Source organism: Lucilia sericata, unplaced genomic scaffold (genome assembly GCF_015586225.1).
Source record: "Lucilia sericata isolate MDLA Ls3-8-SP2 unplaced genomic scaffold, ASM1558622v1 Contig001559F_arrow, whole genome shotgun sequence".
NCBI classification, from domain to species: domain Eukaryota; kingdom Metazoa; phylum Arthropoda; class Insecta; order Diptera; family Calliphoridae; genus Lucilia; species Lucilia sericata.
This window is the reverse complement of record NW_023995482.1, coordinates 97,501-110,131: the sequence shown is the minus strand read 5'-3', so window position 1 is coordinate 110,131 and position 12,631 is coordinate 97,501. Positions and strand designations below refer to the sequence as shown.

At 28.5% G+C, this 12,631-nt stretch overlaps 1 protein-coding gene across 1 annotated transcript in view; it reads right to left on the bottom strand.

The window, feature by feature from the left end:
* Nucleotides 1-7,082: 7,082 nt before the first annotated feature.
* Nucleotides 7,083-12,631, bottom strand: part of LOC119611945 (E3 ubiquitin-protein ligase rnf146) — a 9,195-nt gene continuing 3,646 nt past the window's right edge. Inside the window, 4 exon segments of the mRNA XM_037967637.1 lie at nucleotides 7,083-8,289; nucleotides 11,216-11,441; nucleotides 11,444-11,491; nucleotides 12,534-12,631. The exon segment at nucleotides 12,534-12,631 is cut by the window's right edge and continues 56 nt beyond it. Coding sequence (XP_037823565.1) covers nucleotides 7,524-8,289; nucleotides 11,216-11,441; nucleotides 11,444-11,491; nucleotides 12,534-12,631 — 1,138 coding nt within the window. The 3' untranslated portion in view covers nucleotides 7,083-7,523.

Sequence of the window (12,631 nt, the reverse complement as noted above, 5' to 3'; positions counted from 1 at the left end):
AGTCATCCGCATGCGTGCAAGTGCGCCTAAAGAACTACGTGCATAGCAATTCTACCATCAACCGAACAAAAACAACATTGGAATGTATATGTTAATGTGTTTGTATGTGTTCTTGTCTTGGCATTAAGCTGCAGACCATTTCTAACATTGAGACCCCAACACAACAAGACTCCGAGACTGTCATGATCGATTTTAACTATGAAAATGAGTTTCTACACATATAGTCGAAGAAACATCAAACAAGTTTAAAATTCTTTCAACGTTCGGTGCGGCAACAATAACAACATCTAATTGGAGAATACAGTGAAAGAAAAAAGGGCACTAATAAACTATAGTCTGGACTATAGAGTATTCTATAATCCGTAGTCTATAATCTGGACTATAGAGTAGTCTATAGTCTGGACTATAGAATAGTCTATACTCTGGAATATAGAATAGTATATAGTTTGGATATAGAATAGTCTATAGTCTGGACTATAGAATAGTCTATAGTCTGGACTATAGAATAGTCTATAGTCTTGACTATGGAATAGTCTATTGTCTTGACTATAGAATAGTCTATAGTCTGGATTATAGAATAGTCTATAGTCTGGACTATAGAATAGTCTATAGTCTGGACTATAGAATAGTCTATAGTCTGGACTATAGAATAGTCTATAGTCTGGACTATGGAATAGTCTACAGTCTGGTCTATAGTCTGGACTATAGAATAGTCTGTAGTATGAATAGTCTATAGCCTGGACTATAGAATAGTCTGTAGTCTGGACTATAGAATAGTCTATAGTCTGGACTATAAAATATTCTATAGTCTGGACTATAGAATAGTTTATAGTCTGAACTATAGAGTAGTCTATAGTCTGGACTATAGAATAGTAGTCTTTATAGAATTTACTATAGAATAATCTATAGTCTGGACTATAGAATAGTCTATAGTCTGGACTGTAGAATAGTCTATAGTCTTGACTATGGAATAGTCTATTGTCTTGACTATAGAATAGTCTATAGTCTGGATTATAGAATAGTCTATAGTCTGGACTATAGAATAGTCTATAGTCTGGACTATAGAATAGTCTATAGTCTGGACTATAGAATAGTCTATAGTCTGGACTATAGAATAGTCTATAGTCTGGACTATAGAATAGTCTATAGTCTGGACTATAGAATAGTCTATAGTCTGGACTATAGAATAGTCTATAGTCTGGACTATAGAATGGTCTGTAGTCTGAATAGTTTATAGCCTGGACTATAGAATAATCTATAGTCTGGACTATAGAATAGTCTATAGTCTGAACTATAGAATTTTCTATAGTCTGGACTATAGAATAGTATATAGTCTGAACTATAGAGTAGTCTATAGTCTGGACTATAGAATAGTCTATAGTCCGGACTATAGAATAGTCTATAGTCTGGACTATAGAATAGTCTATAGTCTGGACTATAGAATAGTCTATAGTCTGGACTATAGAATAGTAGTCTTTTTAGTATTTACTATAGAATAATCTATAGTCTGGACTATAGAATAGTCTATAGCCTGGACTATGGAATAGTCTATAGTCTTGACTATGGAATAGTCTATTGTCTTGACTATAGAATAGTCTATAGTCTGGATTATAGAATAGTCTATAGTCTGGACTATAGAATACTCTATAGTCTTAACTATAGAGTAGTCTATAGTCTGGACTAAAGAATAGTCTATAGTCTGGACTGTGGAATAGTCTATAGTCTGGACTATAGAATAGTCTATAGTCTGGACTATAGAATAGTCTATAGTCTGGACTATACAATAGTCTATAGTCTGGACAATAGAATAGTCTACAGTCTGGACTATACAATAGTCTATAGTCTGGACTATACAACAGTCTATAGTCTGGACTATAGAATAGTCTACAGTCTGAACTATAGAATAGCCTATAGTCTGAACTATAAATTAGTCTATAGTCTGGACTATAGACTATTTTTTGAACTATAGAATAGTCTATAGTCTGAACTATAGAATAGTCTATAGTCTGAACTATACAATAGTCTATAGTCTGAACTATACAATAGTCTATAGTCTGGACTATAGAATAGTGTATAGTCTGGACTATAGAATAGTCTAGTCTGGAGTATAGAGTCGTGAGGAGTATAGAATAGTCTATTGTGTGGACTATAGAGTCCTCTATAGTCTGGACTATAGACTAGTCTATAGTCTGGACTATAGAGTAGTCTATAGTCTGGACTATAGAGTAGTATATAGTCTGGACTATAGAGTAGTCTTTAATCTGGACTATATAGTAGTCTATAGTCTGGACTGTAGAGTAGTCTATAGTAGTAGTCTAAAGTCTGGACTATAGAATAGTCTATAGTCTGGTCTGTAGAGTAGTCTATAGTCTGGTCTGTAGAGTAGTCTATAGTCTGTTCTGTAGAGTAGTCTATAGTCTGGTCTGTAGAGTAGTCTATAGCCTGGTCTGTAGAGTAGTCTATAGTCTGGTCTGTAGAGTAGTCTATAGTCTGGTCTGTAGAGTAGTCTATAGTCTGGTCTGTAGAGTAGTCTATAGTCTGGACTATAGAATAGTTTATAGTCTGGACTATAGAGTAGTCTATAGTCTGGACTGTAGAGTAGTCTATAGTCTGGATTATATAGTAGTCTATAGTCTGGACTATAGAGTAGTCTATAGTCTGGACTATAGTGTAGACTATAATCTAAACTTTCAATTTATTTTTCTCTGTGTTTTCAGCAAATTTGTTCCCTTTTTTCTGTGTTCATCTCTGGGTATGAGTCAACAAGTTGGTAATCAATAGCTCATGTTGTTAAATAATATATATGCCCAAGATATACATGTTGTACACTTTATGTATTTCGCTGGCCATTTCAGTTATATTAAACAGGTAGATCAAACGTTTATGGTGCCTTTAGCTTGTGGTTTATATATATTTTTCTAAAAAAGGGTTGTTTTATTGTACTTTTTTTTTTCAAAACTATTAATAAGCTAAATAATGAATCGAAGTCTTTGAAATGGTAGGAAAAAGTCGTTAACGAAAAAAAATCTTATGTAAATTAAGGGTTTTTTTGAAAGAAATATTAAATGATTTTAAATTAAACTATTGATTTGTGTAGCTTCAAGTGTCGTTAAAGAGATTTTCATATTAATATAACAATTTATGAGGGGAACAGATTTAATCAGAAATAACAATAGAGTAGATTTAAATTAGTAACAGCTTTTGTAATAGAAAATCTTTGAATGATGGTAAATAGTCAAAGTTTGATAAGAAATATTAATGATAAAAGAAGATGATGACTCACCATAGTTTTATTTAATCTAGTCAGACTAGAGTTTAAGCTACTCGATCTATAGTTTAAACGTTTCTAGTCACAGAATTGTTTAACTATATCCTTGTTAGATTTAAGTTCTTTCAGCTTTAATCGTGGTTTTATTGTAAATCCAATTCTAGATTTCATTGAAGTTCTAATCAGGCTAAGTTTAGCTTTTGTTGTGCTTCTAGCTGATGTCCACCTTAATTTGTTAATATCTCTTCCTAAAAACATTAATATTATTGTTATTTATTATCAATCCTTGTTCTAGTTGAAATATGCTTTAAGTTACATTTAAAATCTTTTTGTTTTTAATTTCAAATATATTTTTTATATTATTTATTATTGCAAATTATAAAGTTTATTCTTTTTTTTTAAAGAAAATCATAAATCATTAATTAATACACATTTATAATTTCAATTAATTTAATATCTCATTTTTATAACTATAATTTGTATTTTCAGTTAATTTAAACAAAAGTTATTATACTTATTTTAAATAATTTATTTGGTACCTTTGGCACTGACTTATGAATCTAAATTAAACAACAGATATTAATATGCGAATGGAAAAAAATATTATAAATAAAATAATTAAAGAAAATTTTACTTCAATTAGATATTTAAAACAAAATACACAGGATTTTAAAAAACAAATTATAATTAAAGTTTAAAAATCTACTCAGACTAGAGATCAATCTACTCTAGTCAGACTAAATATAGATTAATCTACTCTAGTAAAACTAGATTTTCATCTACTCTAACCAGACTGGAAATGTATCTAAACCAATTAGTCTAGAGTTCAGTATACTCTGGTCAGACTAGAGTTCAATCTTCTCTAGTCAGACTAGAGTTTGATCTACTCCAGTCAGTCTTCAGTTTGGTTTAATCTAGTCACACTTGAGTTTAATCTACTCTAGTCAAATTAAAGATGAATCAGTCTAGTCAAACAAAAATTAAATCTTAAGAAAACTCTCTACAGAAAAGACACTTTTCTATAGAAAACTATCTAAAGAAAAGACTTTCTACAGAAAATAGTGTAAAGAAGACACTTTTCTTTTCTCTAGAAAATTTTTCTTTTCTATAGAAAATTATCTAAAGAAGACACTTCTCTATAGAAAATTATGTAAAGAATACACTTTTCCATAGAAAATTGTGTAAAAAAGACACTTTTCTATAGAAAATTGTCAAAAGAAGACTGTTTTCTATAGAAAATTGGCAAAAGAAGACTCTTTTCTATAGAAAAGTATCTAAAGAAGAGACTTTCTACAGAAAATATTGTAAAGAAGACACCTTTCTGTAGAAAATTGTCTAAAGAAGACACTTTTCTATAGAAGATTCTTTTCTATAGAAAATTGTCTAAAGAAGACACTTTTCGATAGAAAATTATCTAATGAACACACTTCTGTTTATAAAAGACACTTTTCTATAGAAAATTGTTTATAAAACAGCTTTTCTACAGAAAATTGTCTAAAGAAGACACTTTCACAGAGAAAATTGTTTAGAAAAGACACTTTTCTATAGAAAATTGTCTAAAAAAAAAACGTTTCTATAGAAAATTTTTCAAATTGTAAAGAACACATTTTCCTGTAGAGAATTGTGTAAAGAAGACACTTTTCCATAGAAATTTGTGTAATGAAGACACTTTTCTATAGAAAATTGTTTAAAGAAGACACTTTTCTATAGAAAATTGTTTAAAGAATACACTTTTCTATAGAAAATTGTTCAAAGAAAACACTTTGTTATAGAAAATTGTCTAAAAAAGAAACTTTTCTATAGAAAATTGTTCAAAGAAAACACTTTACTATAGAAAATTGCCTAAAGAAGACACTTTTCTATAGAAAACTGCCTAAAGAAGACACTTTTCTATAGAAAATATTATAAAGCAGAAACTTTTCTATAGAAAATTGTCTAAAGAAGACATTTTTTTATAGAAAACTGACTAAAAAATATATTTTTTTTATAGAAAATTGTCTAAAGAATACACTTTTCTATAGAAAATTGTCCAAAGAAGATACTTCCCTATAGAAACTTGTCTAAAGAAGATAATTTTCTATAGAAAATCCTGTAAAGAAGACACTTTTCTATAGAAAAGTGCTTAAGCAAGACATTTTTCAATAGAAAATTGTCTAAAGAAGACACTTTTCTATAGAAAATTGCTTAAAGACACTTTTCTTTAGAAAATTGTTTAAAGAAGACACTTTTCTATAGAAAACTGTCTAAAGAAGACAATTTTGTACAGAAAACTGTCCAAAGATAACAATTTTCTATAGAAAACTGTCTAAAGAAGACAATTTTTTATAGAAAATTGTGTGAAACAGAAGCTTTTCTATGAAAAATTGTCAAAAAAGATGCTTTTCTATAGAAAATTGTCTAAAGAAACTTTTCTATAGAAAACTTTATAAAGAAGACAATTCCCTACAGAAAATTGTGTAAAGCAGAAGCTTTTCTATAGAAAATTATCAAAAGAAGACACTTTTCTATAGAAAATTGTCTAAAGAAGAAACATTTCTATAGAAAATTCTGTAAAGAAGACACTTTTCTATAGAAAATTGTGTAAAGAAGACAATTTTCTGTAGAAAATTGTGTAAAGAAGACACTTCTGTATAGAAAATTGTGTAAAGAAGACACTTTTCTATAGAAAATTGTGTAAAGAAGAACATTTCTATAGGAAATTGTCAAAAGAAGACACTTTTCTATAGAAAATTGTGTAAAGAACACACTTCTATAGAAAATTTTTAAAGACGACACTTTTCTCTAGAAAATTCTTTAAAGAAGACACTTTTCTATTGAAAATTGTCTAAAAAAGAAACTTCTATAGAAAATTGTTCAAAGAAAATACTTTACTATAGAAAATTGCCTAAAGACTCTCTTCTATAGAAAACTGTCTAAAGAAGACACTTTTCTATAGAAAATAGGGTAAAGCAGAAGCTTTTCTATAGAAAATTGTCTAAAGAAGAAACTTTTCTATAGAAAATTTTTTAACACTTTACTATTGAAAATTGTCTAAAGAAAACACTTTTTTATAGAAAATTGTCCAAAGAAGAAACTTTTCTATAGAAACTTGTCTAAAGAAGATACTTTTCTATAGAAAATTATGTAAAGAAGACACTTTTTCTGTAGGAAATTGTGTAAATAAGACACTTTTCTATAGAAAATTGTCTAAAGAAGAAACTCTTCTATAGAAATTGTAAAAAAACACTTTTCTATAGAAAATTGTCTATAGAATACACTTTACTATAGAAAATTGTCTATAGAGTACACTTTACTATAGAAAATTGTCAAAAGAATACACATTTCTATAAAAAATTGTTTAAAGAAGAAGCTTTTCTAATGGAAATTGTCTTAAGAATACACTTTTCTCTACAAAATTGTCAAAAGAAGACACTTTACTATAGAAAGTTGTCAAAAGAATACACTTTTCTATAGAAAATACACTTTATTATAGAAAATTGTCAAAAGAATACACTTTTCTATAAAAAATTTTCTAAAGAAGACACATTTCTATAGAAAATTGTTTTCAGAAAACACTTTTCTAGTTAGCTGGTTTTTTATAGATAAATTTCTAAACAATCTGAACTAAAGATTTCAATAATTCACACTTCTGTCTATAAAATTAAAACAAATTCAACAAATAATAGCATACTTTTAGGCTTAAAATTAAAAAAATATAAAAAATAAACTTGAGACAAGTTAAACAATTTAAAATTTCAAACTGATCGTTTAAATAAAATTAAAAAAATGAATATGCAATTTAATTTTAATAAATTGTAACATTAATTTGTTAACAATTTCTAAAAAGAGCATTTTTTATACTGTAAGTATTTTTATATATATTTTTTTTTATAATGTAATCTGTTGTAACATGTAATTTCTAAACTCGGTAGTATATAGTTTTGATGTATTTTTTTATGTTTTAATTTTTTTTTTTTGTATTTTTTTATAGCAAGGAACCTCTGGTCTTTTATTATTACTTTAATGTTGTCTCTAAGTTTTGCTTATTTTGCACAAAAATATTATTTTGTTTAATATATTTTCTATAATTATTGTTTTATTTTGTTTATTAGTTGTAAGGAATACTTTGCTGTTTTATACTTTTTTTCTTTTTAATTAATTTTTATAATATTATTGTAGTTATAGTTAAATATTATTTATAGGATGATGAGATGAGATTGGGAGGGAAGGGGCTAATTTATTTTAGTTCGCTTTTAAGTACGAATTGCATTTAGATTTAGGGATTATCCTGATTATATGAATGTGAAGAAGACCTTTGGCCAGTAGGAGTAGAATGTGTTTGTTGCTGCTGCTGCTGCTGTTCAGCATCATTATCATCATCACTAGAATCGTGTATATTGCGTAAAGTTAAAGCATGAAAATCATTTAAAGTTTGTTCAAATAAATCTATAGTGGGCTGATCAGCGGTAGCTATAACACGTTGTGTAGCGCCCAGTAAGTCTTCAGCAGCTCCCAGTAATTCACGGCTACCTCTTTCACGTGAAATATTTACACCACCACCATTAGTACTATTGCTTGATAATAAATTTAAACCATTAGCAGCTGTATTGCTGTTCGCCGTGACAGGTATTGCATTTGAATAAGTGTTAAGATGTGCTAAATCATTTACATTAGCCTCACTATTGGATGAATTTAAAGAAGTTTCTGGCTGGTTTAGTGTATGATGAAGATGATTTTGATAGGCATTGGCTGAAGTGGAGGGCGTATTATTACTGTTCGAACGTGTTAGTTCATCAGCATGGGCGAGTGTTGATCCAATTATATCACTGGCTATACGTAGGGCAGCATCTGTGGCAGCAGCTGTCGATACAAACTCACTGGGATTACCAAGTTCAATGACATAACCTCCCAAACCACCATAGGGTAAACGCAAACGTCCCTGAGCATTGGGTGAAGCTGGATCGTTGGAGCCGTGTGTACGTAATATGGGATTGTCGGGATTTTCCAAGTCTGCCTCATGTAGCAATTCGCCACTACGATATCTAAAAGAGATGCAGAAGTAGTAAGTATATAAATAGATAAATTTGTTCTATTCAGACATTAATCTACTCTAGTCAGACCAGATTTGAATATACTAGACTAGAGTTTAATCTAAACCAGTCAGACGTGAAATGAATCAACTCTTGTCTGGCAAGAGTTTAAACTTCTCTATAGAAAATTGTTTACAGCAGACACTTTTCTATAGAAAACTGTTTAAAGAAGACACTTTTTTATAGAAAAATGTTTAAAGAAGACATTTTTTTATAGAAAACTGTTTAAACAAGACACTTTTCTATATAAAACTATTTAAAGAAGACACTTTTCTATAGAAAACTGTTTAAAGAAGACACTTTTCTATAGAAAACTGTTTAAAGAAGACACTTTTCTATAGAAAACTGTTTAAACAAGACACTTTTCTATAGAATATTGTTACAAGAAGACACTTTTCTATAGAAAACTGTTTAAAGAAGGCACGTTTCTATGGAAAACCGTTTACAGAAGACACTTTTCTATAAAGAACTATTTCTATTTTCTATAGAAAACTGTTTAAAGAAGACACTTCTATAGAAAACTGTTTAAAGAAGACACTTTTCTATAGAGAACTGTTTAGAGGAGACACTTTTCTATAGAAAACTGTTTAACGAAGACATTTTTCTATAGAAAACTGTTTAAAGAAGACATTTTTCTATAGAAAACTGTTTAACGAAGACACTTTTCTATAGAAAACTGTTTAAAGAAGACACTTTTCTATAGAAAATTTTTTAAAGAAGACACTTTTCTATAGAAAACTGATTAAAGAAGACACTTTTCTATAGAAAACTGTTTAAAGAAGACACTTTTCTATAGAAAACTGTTTAAATAAGACACTTTTCTATAGAAAACTGTTTAAAGAAGACACTTTACTATAGAAAACTGTTTAAACAAGACACTTTTCTATAGAAAACTATTTAAAGAAGACACTTTTCTATAGAAAACTGTTTAAAGAAGACACTTTTCTATAGAAAACTGTTTAAAGAAGACACTTTTCTATAGAAAACTGTTTAAAGAAGACACTTCTATAGAAAACTGTTTAAAGAAAACACTTTTCTATAGAAAAGTGTTTGAAGAAGACACTTTTCTACAGAAAATTGTTTAAAGAAGACACTTTTCTATAGAAAACTGTTAAGAGAAGACACTTTTCTATAGAAAACTGTTTAAAAAAGACATTTTAATATAGAAAACTGTTTAAAGAAGACACTTTTCTATAGAAAACTGTTTAAAGAAGACATTTTTCTATAGAAAAGTGTTTAAAGAAGACACTTTACTATAGAAAACTGTTTAAAGAAGACACTTTTCTATAGAAAACTGTTTAAAGAAGACACTTTTCTATAGAAAACTGTTTAAAGAAGACACTTTTCTATAGAAAACTGTTTAAACAAGACACTTTTCTATAGAATATTGTTACAAGAAGACACTTTTCTATAGAAAACTGTTTAAAGAAGGCACGTTTCTATGAAAAACCGTTTACAGAAGACACTTTTCTATAAAGAACTATTTAAAAAAGACACTTCTCTATAGAAAACTGTTTAAAGATGACACTTTTCTATATAAAACAGTTTACAGAAGACACTTTTCTATAGAAAACTGTTTAAAGAAGACACTTTTCTATAGAAAACTATTTAAAGAAGACACTTTTCTATAGAAAACTGTTTAAAGAAGACACTTCTATAGAAAACTGTTTAAAGAAGACACTTTGCTATAGAGAACTGTTTAGAGGAGACACTTTTCTATAGAAAACTGTTTAACGAAGACATTTTTCTATAGAAAACTGTTTAAAGAAGACATTTTTCTATAGAAAACTGTTTAAAGAAGACACTTTTCTATAGAAAACTGTTTAAAGAAGACACTTTTCTATAGAAAATTTTTTAAAGAAGACACTTTTCTATAGAAAACTGATTAAAGAAGACACTTTTCTATAGAAAACTGTTTAAAGAAGACACTTTTCTATAGAAAACTGTTTAAAGAAGACACTTTTCTATAGAAAACTGTTTAAAGAAGACACTTTACTATAGAAAACTGTTTAAACAAGACACTTTTCTATAGAAAACTATTTAAAGAAGACACTTTTCTATAGAAAACTGTTTAAAGAAGACACTTTTCTATAGAAAACTGTTTAAAGAAGACACTTTTCTATAGAAAACTGTTTAAAGAAGACACTTCTATAGAAAACTGTTTAAAGAAGACACTTTTCTATAGAAAAGTGTTTGAAGAAGACACTTTTCTACAGAAAATTGTTTAAAGAAGACACTTTTCTATAGAAAACTGTTAAGAGAAGACACTTTTCTATAGAAAACTGTTTAAAAAAGACATTTTAATATAGAAAACTGTTTAAAGAAGACACTTTTCTATAGAAAACTGTTTAAAGAAGACATTTTTCTATAGAAAAGTGTTTAAAGAAGACACTTTACTATAGAAAACTGTTTAAAGAAGACACTTTTCTATAGAAAACTTTTTAAAGACAATTTTCTATAGAAAACTGTTTAAACAAGACACTTTTCTATAGAAAACTGTTTAAAGAAGACACTTTTCTATAGAAAACTTTTTAAAAAATACACTTTTCTATAGAAAACTCTTTCAAGAAGACACTTTTCTATAGAAAACTGTTTAAAGAAGACACTTTTCTAAAGAAAACTATTTAAAGAAGAGACTTTATTATAGAAAACTGTTTAAACCAGACACTTTTCTATAGAAAACTGTTTAAACAAGACACTTCTCTATAGAAAACTGTTTAAAAAAGACACTTTTTTATAGAAAACTGTTTAAACAAGACACTTTTCTACAGAAAATTATCAAACAAAGAAACTTTTTTTATAAAACTATTGAATGAAGAAACTTTTCTATAGTAAAATGTCTAATAAAGATTAATTTCTTTCTAGAGAAAACACTCACCTATTCTGTCGACTCTGATAGACTTGGGCAGCAAAATTGGAATCAGTTGTTACCGTATTACCCTCAATGCGTAGACCAGCTACACCTTTTTTGGGTATTGTTGCTAAATCACGTTTAACACGACGACAACGAGCCGGTTCATTTTGTCGCTGTTGTATCATGGCATCAAAATCAACAATATAAACATAACCAGCTACCAGAATAGTGCAAGAACGTTCACCTTTTTGAAGGCCTCTTCCAGATCTTGGCTAGTACGATCATCATATTGCCACCAACCTTAAAGAGAAGTAATTGAGATGTAAAGAAGACACAAACAGCAATATAGAGAAAAGGAATATGTAACCTACTTAGTTAAGTTTTTAAAGAAAACAAATATGGATATTTTTTATAGTTGTTAAACAAAATATGGCAAATAAGTTTATAAGTTTTATTAAAATAAGAAAATGACTAAAACTAGTATTTGGGGTAATAAAAAAAGCATGCAATACATTTGGAATTTTGTTCTTTTTCCTGAAAATATTTATAAATACGTAACGAAAGTATTTATTAAGGAGTAATTAAGATTTTCAAACATTAAAGCTGAATTATGTTTTATAAGGATAAAAATGTTCTTTATAAATAGCTTAACTATTTATTGTTTAAATATACAAGTTAATTGGAATTATCTGTTTTTTGGCCATAAGATCTCTTTCTACGATTCCTTTTGGTAGACAATAGACCGGCCACACCTTTGGCCGGTAAACCTTTAGCTCTACAGATTTTACGTTTTCTATACGGCATAGATTGTGGATATTGTACCATATTTTGAAAATCCACTGTATAAATATTGCCACATATTTGTATATCATAAGTAATAGGTTTAGTTAGATCATTGCCATCATTAAAAACATTCGCCTCCCCTTCTTTATCATCATCATTATCATCATCGCTATCGTTTTCAATTCTCATATCAATTCTATTACCATCTTTATCAAAGCTTTTAACTTCCTCTTTTTTCATCATTTTTTGTGGCACCTGAAGTTGTGTTTTACATAAATTTTGAAAGGCTTCTTCAATTTCATTGGCATTACGTTTTTCATATGCCCACCAGCCACCTAAATGAAGGGGAGGGAGTAGGTAGTTAGATGGGCATCAGCAAAATTTATACAAATTTAACATTAAGTTAAGTAATACAAAGACAATACAGAGAGAGAAAGAATGTTTGTGTGTTTCGAAACTACTAACTAATGGTTAAAAGTGTAATTTAGGGAAAGGTACAAAAAAGGTATAGGATACAGGGAAAATTATTAAGGAATTTCGAATACAAAAAGAACCATACCATTACGTCCTTCATAAAACCATTGATAACCATCATCTGTGGCTTTTGTTGTGCAAATATCTTCTATGCCATTAACTAGTTGTGGATGATCTAGAAAT